Source organism: Petaurus breviceps, unplaced genomic scaffold (genome assembly GCF_028583685.1).
Source record: "Petaurus breviceps papuanus isolate PSGF00001 unplaced genomic scaffold, PetGlider_PUasm1.0 179, whole genome shotgun sequence".
NCBI lineage: Eukaryota > Metazoa > Chordata > Mammalia > Diprotodontia > Petauridae > Petaurus > Petaurus breviceps.
This window is the reverse complement of record NW_027185779.1, coordinates 1,779,059-1,785,726: the sequence shown is the minus strand read 5'-3', so window position 1 is coordinate 1,785,726 and position 6,668 is coordinate 1,779,059. Positions and strand designations below refer to the sequence as shown.

At 38.7% G+C, this 6,668-nt stretch overlaps 1 protein-coding gene across 4 annotated transcripts in view; it reads left to right on the top strand.

Annotated features, from left to right (window-relative positions):
* SDC2 (syndecan 2) overlaps positions 1-6,668 on the top strand; it is a 141,902-nt gene that overhangs the window by 132,365 nt on the left and 2,869 nt on the right. For all 4 annotated transcript variants that reach the window (XM_069086588.1, XM_069086587.1, XM_069086590.1 and 1 more), the window contains exon 4: positions 5,226-5,361. In XM_069086588.1, the coding sequence (XP_068942689.1) occupies positions 5,226-5,361 (136 nt within the window). The remainder of the gene's footprint in view (positions 1-5,225; positions 5,362-6,668) is intronic.

Here is a 6,668-nt window from a genome sequence, read left to right as displayed (position 1 = left end):
GATAGATAGATAGATAGATAGATAGATAGATAGATAGATAGATAGATTATACACTTAGTTCAGGGGGAAAGGTCAGCACCCTGAACTACAGAAATTACAAGCAAATACAGACAGAGAAAACAACACAGTTCAAAAAACTGGGCTTCTGGCTGTCTGACCATGATATACATACATAGCTATTTAGTATAGATAGACGCACCAACATCTGCATTTTCAAAGCTGGGGCGGCGGGCTCCTTAGTGACTACCCAGAGTCTCTCTGGCTACATCACTTGAACACTCTTCTCGTGAGTAACCTCAAAGCAAAACCTCACCTCAGAGTATATATATACTTCTTCAGGGTGAGAGGGCATCACAAGCCTCATGGTCCACTGCCTAATTACAAAGTAACAAAAAGTGTGGGCCTGCTTTCCTGAAAAACAAGCCTCCCCTAAGCAAGCTTCTCTTGTTGGGCTCCAAGTGAGTCCTATTAATGGGTGGGGAAGGTCTTCAATTCCCATTAACCATCTCATCATCTCCTCAGAGGGAAGGAAGATGTACCTTCTGCTAATCCCTTATTCATACTCTCCTCTTTCAATTTTTTCCATTTTAAATTACTTTTAGGGACATTGATCACCAAGGTGGTAAAAGAACACTAGCAGGATCCTGCAGATTTAGTTTTAATCCCTATTTTTCTACCCGGTCTTGGACAAAATCACTTAACCTCAGTTTCTTTCTCTCTAAAATGAGAAGAACTGAGTAGATGACCTTTAATGTCAAAGATTCCAGCTCTAAAATTCTATGCATCTTTTGAATCTTGTAGACCATGACTGACCTTTTTCCTTCTGTTTCATGTATCATAGCACGTGACTTTTGAAGACCCCTTTATCAATTTTGTTGCCTTTTTTAAACTTTTTTCCCCTTGAACTTTGTGGTAACTAGGAGCCCTACATCACCCGTGTCTAGCACCATGCATTTGAGTTCATGGCCAATCATCATCTGCTTTTTAGGCTTAACTGTGTACTGCTTTAATGAGACTTTTTTCAGGTTCTTAAGGTTCTCTAGAGATTTATACTTTATCTTCCGTACAATCCATACTTCCTCTTATGCTCACAATTAGATTTGATGACGGTGGTCCAGATGGTTAGGCCTCGTATTTAGATGGGAAATATGGAAAAGACTAAGACATAGTAATATACAATTCCTATAAATGTAACCATGCTAAAACAATTTTCTTTAAATGTCAAACACATGGAGATATGGAAACCAGATACGCAAAGTAACTGGCAAGTCTATTGTTTTGATATTTCTATTTATAAGCTCATGGGATCTCATAGATCTTGAGCTGGAAGAGAATTAGAAACCTTTGAGTCCAACTCCTTTTTACAGATGAAAAAAACTCAGGCTCAGAGAAGTTAAGTGACTTTCCTGAGGTTACACAATAGAATGTGGGTTATCATATTCACTTTTCATCCATTATGATTTTACTAATTGAAAAAAGAAAGATGAATGATGCTTCCTAAAATAAAATCTTCTGGGTAAACTTCAAGTTAGTTGACTAATTATTTCATTCCCTTTTTTGTGTACAGCATTAATGGAATTTTAGAGCTGAAAGAGACTTCTGTAATTGTGAAATCCTAGAATCAGAAACCTAGAACCATAGAGATCATCTAGTTCAAAGGTGTCAAACTTCTGACCCACCTCAAGTAACCTGAAAACTCCTCAGGAAGACCTGAACCAGATTAAAAGTCACTGGGAAATGTTTAACAATATAAATTTTAAAATACCAGCAGGGATTTGTTTCTATATGAGTTTGACACCACTCTAGTACAACTCTTCGCTTGAGATATGAATCCCCTCAAAAACATCTCCAACAGGCAGTCACCCAAACTTTATTTAGGGGCATTCTATGACAGGAAAAATAACTGTCTCCAGGAGCAACAAATCTCGTTATTAGATGGTTCTAATTATTAAGATGTTCTTCCTTATACTGAACTGGAACATGACTTCTCGTATCATGCATCCATTAGTCTTAATTTTTCATTTGTTAGCTAATGTTTTAGGACACTGATCACTTTCCCTTTGCTCTTATCTTCTCACCTTTTCCCACCAAAAGACTTATATTCTGCAGAATAAAACATATCTAATTCTTTCCCCTAATTCTCTGCAGTCCAATTGGTCATATCCTTCTGAAAATACGGTGTCCATAGCTAAGCCTAGTATTCCAATTTTGTCTTGCTTTGAGCAGGGAATGAATGGGATTCTCAATCATCTCATTCACTATACTTTGTATTAATTAATATAGCTAAATATTACATTAGCATTTTTGACAGACATTTTATACTCTTGACTCATTCATGTTCAATGTTAATATAAATTCTACAGGGACCTTTGAGGTACCTGGGTGGCATAGTACTTAGAGTGTCTAGGACTTGGAATCAAAAAGATCCAAGTTCCAATACTGCCTCTTACACTTACTGTGTGACCCTTGGCAAGTCACTTGACCCATGCCAGCCTGTTTCTTCATCTATATAAATGGGGTTAGTAATAGCATCTATCTTATAGGGCATTATAAGAATCAAAAGAGACGACAAGATAAACGCTTTACAAATCTTAAAGCATGTTGTTGTTGTTATTATATCCTCATTATCATAAGGGGCAGCTAGGTAATGCAGTGGATGGAGAGCCAGGCCTGGAGTCAAAAAGACTCATCTTCCTGAGTTCAAATCAGACTTCAGACCCTTAGTAGCTGTGTGACTCTGGACTAGTAACTTAACCTTGTTTATCTCAGTTTCTTCATCTGTAAAATGAGCTGGAGAAGGAAATGGCAAACCACTCCAGTATCTTTGGCAAGAAAACCCCAAATGTGGCCACAAAGAATCAGACATGACTCAACAATAGCAATAACAACATTATCATTAGTTAAATCCACCAGCTCTATATTTGGAATCCCATTTATTCAGGCCACTCTGACATGTGTTAAATTATATTTCTAATGAACAGAATGCTATTAAATTTTTTAAAAATCCCTTTGCCACTCCAAAAACCCTTAGCTGTAACATAAAGTGATTGGATATTATCATTGGATTAGATGCTCTCTCACATCCTTTCTAGATTTAACATTTTGTATTTTATTAAGCTTTGGTTCTGTGCTCATTCTGAGCTAAGGAACATAGGAAATACAAAAGAAGTCGAAAACATGGCCCTAACCCTCAGTAAATCTCTCTGGGAAGATAAGTTGATGGAGAAACAACTCAAAGGCATTACAAGCCAACATACCACCTAGCATTTGATTGAGTAACTTACATTAAGTGCCATATGAGGTCATAGAACTTAAAGATCACAGTGAGTTGGGTAGCCAGGAATGTACCTTAGAAGAGGTGGGTAGATTTGGATTGATGAAGGGAGATGGTATTCCAGGTGTAGAGAACAGAAAGGTGGAAGGGGGCGGAGAGGAGCACAAAGATAAGAATTTGCAGGCCATATGTGGTGCCGGTTAGGAGACAGTAGCTAGCAGCTTCATGTTGGGACAAGAAAAAAAGATGGAAGCAGGAATACCAATGAGGAAACTGCTCATATAATTCAAGCATGGGGTTATGAGGACCTGGGATAGAAAAAGAAGACACATTTGAAAGGGTGACAAAAGAAAAAAAATGGCACTGGGAAGGAGTCCAAGGTGACACCAAGGTTTGGGTCCCTAGGTGCTGGGAGAATGGCGAAAACTTGGAAGAAAAGGTGATTTGTTGGTGATAATCATGAATTTAATGTTAAACATGATCAATTTGGGACAGCTAGATGGCTCAACGAATAGAGATCTGGGCCTGGAGTCAGGATGACCTGAATTCAAATCCAGCCTCAGACACTTACTAGCTGTGTGACCCTGGTCAAGTCACTTCACCCTGTTTGCCTCAGCTTGCTCATCTGTAAAATGAGCTGGAGAAGGAAATGGCAAACCACTCCAGTATCTTTGCCCCCCCTCCCCAAAAAAAATCCTTGGGTAGAATGGGGTGACCACAGGGTCATGACGACAACTGAAATGACTGGACAACAACAGTGATCTGTTTGTGGTCATGGGATATGTAAGTGCAGACATCTGGGATGGTAGAACTGAACATGGTAAAAGATCAACTCTAGAGATGTCATCTGGGGAACACAGGAAAGGGATGATACAGTTCAAAGGGACCTGGAGGGTTATCCAGCTCATCATTTTACAGATGAAAGAGCTGAGATTGTGTGGTCAAGTCACTTGCTTTGGGTCACAGAGATAGTAATTGGAGAAACTGGTAAGGATCACCCTTAACCCCAGTGCCTTCCCTCTGTTAATTATTTCTACTTTATTTGTAGCTAACCAGTATATAATTGTTTATATGTAGCTCCTTGAGAGGAGGGCCTGTCTTTTTCTTTAAATTCCTAAAGCTTAGCACACAGCACCTAGCATATAGTAGGCGCTTAATAAATGTTTATTGACTGGAAGCTGGGCCTCTTCCTGTCATGGGAAGAATTGGTGACCATTGAACAGTTTCAGTGGAGCAGTTTGGGGAGGGGGGTGGAATGGGGAATCAGATAAGTTGATAGAGAGTGCAGATCATTAGTTTAGAACAGGAAGGGGCCTTAGACATCATCTGCAGATGAGGAAACTGAGCATCAGAGAGGTGAATTTTTTTTCATGTTTTGCATAATAATATATGTAGGCCTTAAAAATATGATCTCTGCTATTATCTGATGATTTATTTGATTGTGAAGTGGCTTTTCACTTGTGACAATCAGGTATATTTTTAGGAGTTCACACAAGTAATAAGTAGCAAAGTCTTGATTCTAACTTCGGGGGCTATCCATCCAAACCTGGTGATCTTTTCATGTATAGATGTATATGAGAGGTACAGAATGAGAGAGGAAGGAAAAAACACTTGCTCCAGAGTCAGAGGACCTGGTTTCAAGTCCTGCTTCTGACCCTTATTGCCTGTGTGCTCTTGGGAGGGTCACTTTGGCCTCTGTTTCGCCCTCTGTAAGATGAGAGATTTGGCATAGACATGGCCTCTGAGGTAGGTCCTTACCAGCTCTGGGATCTATAGACTGAATATCCCTTTCCACCATTTATGTTGACACAACAATTGGGACAGATACCTTCCATGATCATTTCCTAAATAATGGCAGAGAGCCTTATAATGTACCTGTAACTTTAGCCCCATTCTCATCTTGTTAGTTTTTGGCTTGAAAATTCTTTCCCTTTTTTCCCCTCAACTTCAGTCCCCTGAAGAAATTGACAAGGAGGAAGTTCGCATCTCAGACTCTGGCACGAAGATTGAGGCAGCTGATGAGGATACGAATGTGTATACGGAGAAGCACTCAGACAATCTATTTAAGAGGACAGAAGTACTCGCAGGTGAGTTGCTTTTTGTCCATTAGCCAGCTCCATTCTCCCCCTACCCCAATACAAAACATATGGAGAAAAAGGTGGGAGACAGAGATATGAAAGGACAATAAATACACAGTGGAGAAATTCATAACCAAAGGAATGCTGAATTACCTCTGGGCTGGGACTCACTATCCTGTCCCAAACAATCCAAAAACTCCTTCCTCATCATTCATGGTGAGAGGCTAGGCTAGTCTTCAGAGAAGGTCTGGTGGATATTTGACTACATGATATAAAGAGAGGTGTCAAAGAAGAGGAAGGATCATCTTAGAGGTCTTCTGGAGGAGCTAGTTTTGTGATGTCCACCCTGGCTCCAATTCATCTTTAATCCAAAAGAGCCCTGGGACAGTTTAGTCCTTGAACCAAACTGGACTTTGAAGTTAACTATGAAGCATATTTTGAACTCTTAGGACTAGACTGACACTGCACCAACTTGCAAATATGTGGGGGAAAGATGCCATTTGTTGCTTTGTTGATTTAACTTAGCAATCACTCTGATGGAGACCTGGTTTTTTGTTTTTGGTCATTCCAAGATTGCTATTCAAAATGGTTACCCATGAGAATTTTCTAGTGGTCATTGATAACCTGGCTACAAATTTCAGGGTCAAGATACATGAGAGGAGGCTTTTTTCTCTATCTATGTACTCAATATGTTTTATAGTTAGACCCAGAGGATTCCTGAGCAACTAAAAACCCAATGACATGTAAACTTAGAAACCAACCTGTGTTGCATATAGAGCTTTAGTAGTTAATTTTGTGGTATTTATTAAAATTGTAGTTAGTTTGAGAGATGATGAGCCATTTAAAAAATGGCTGATGTTAAATCTTCAGTTTTAAGTTAGTTGTCTTTAAAGGATACCACCTGGTTTGAAGAAATGATCATTTTTGGAGTGATAACACCATCATCTGTATAGATAATTTTGGATTGGCATTTATAACAGGCAATATTTACCTGTTGCATTATGTGCTTGTGCTCTCTTTCTTGTATGTATGTATGTATACATGTATATCCATATATTTGATGTGTTGATGGTAGGCAATTTCCCAAAAAATATTCTATTTTAATTGCTTTAGGGAACAAAGAGAATAGATAGATTTGGGTTATTTCCAGGAAAGTGATTGATCTCTACTTTTTTTCATATTTTGCATGAATAATTACATACAGCCCTTAAGAACCTAGTCTCTGATTTCATCTGATGGAAGTATTCTTATTTGATTTTAAGTGGATTTTCGGCTCAAATAATTAGATGGATTTAAGAATATCTGATAAATTAAAT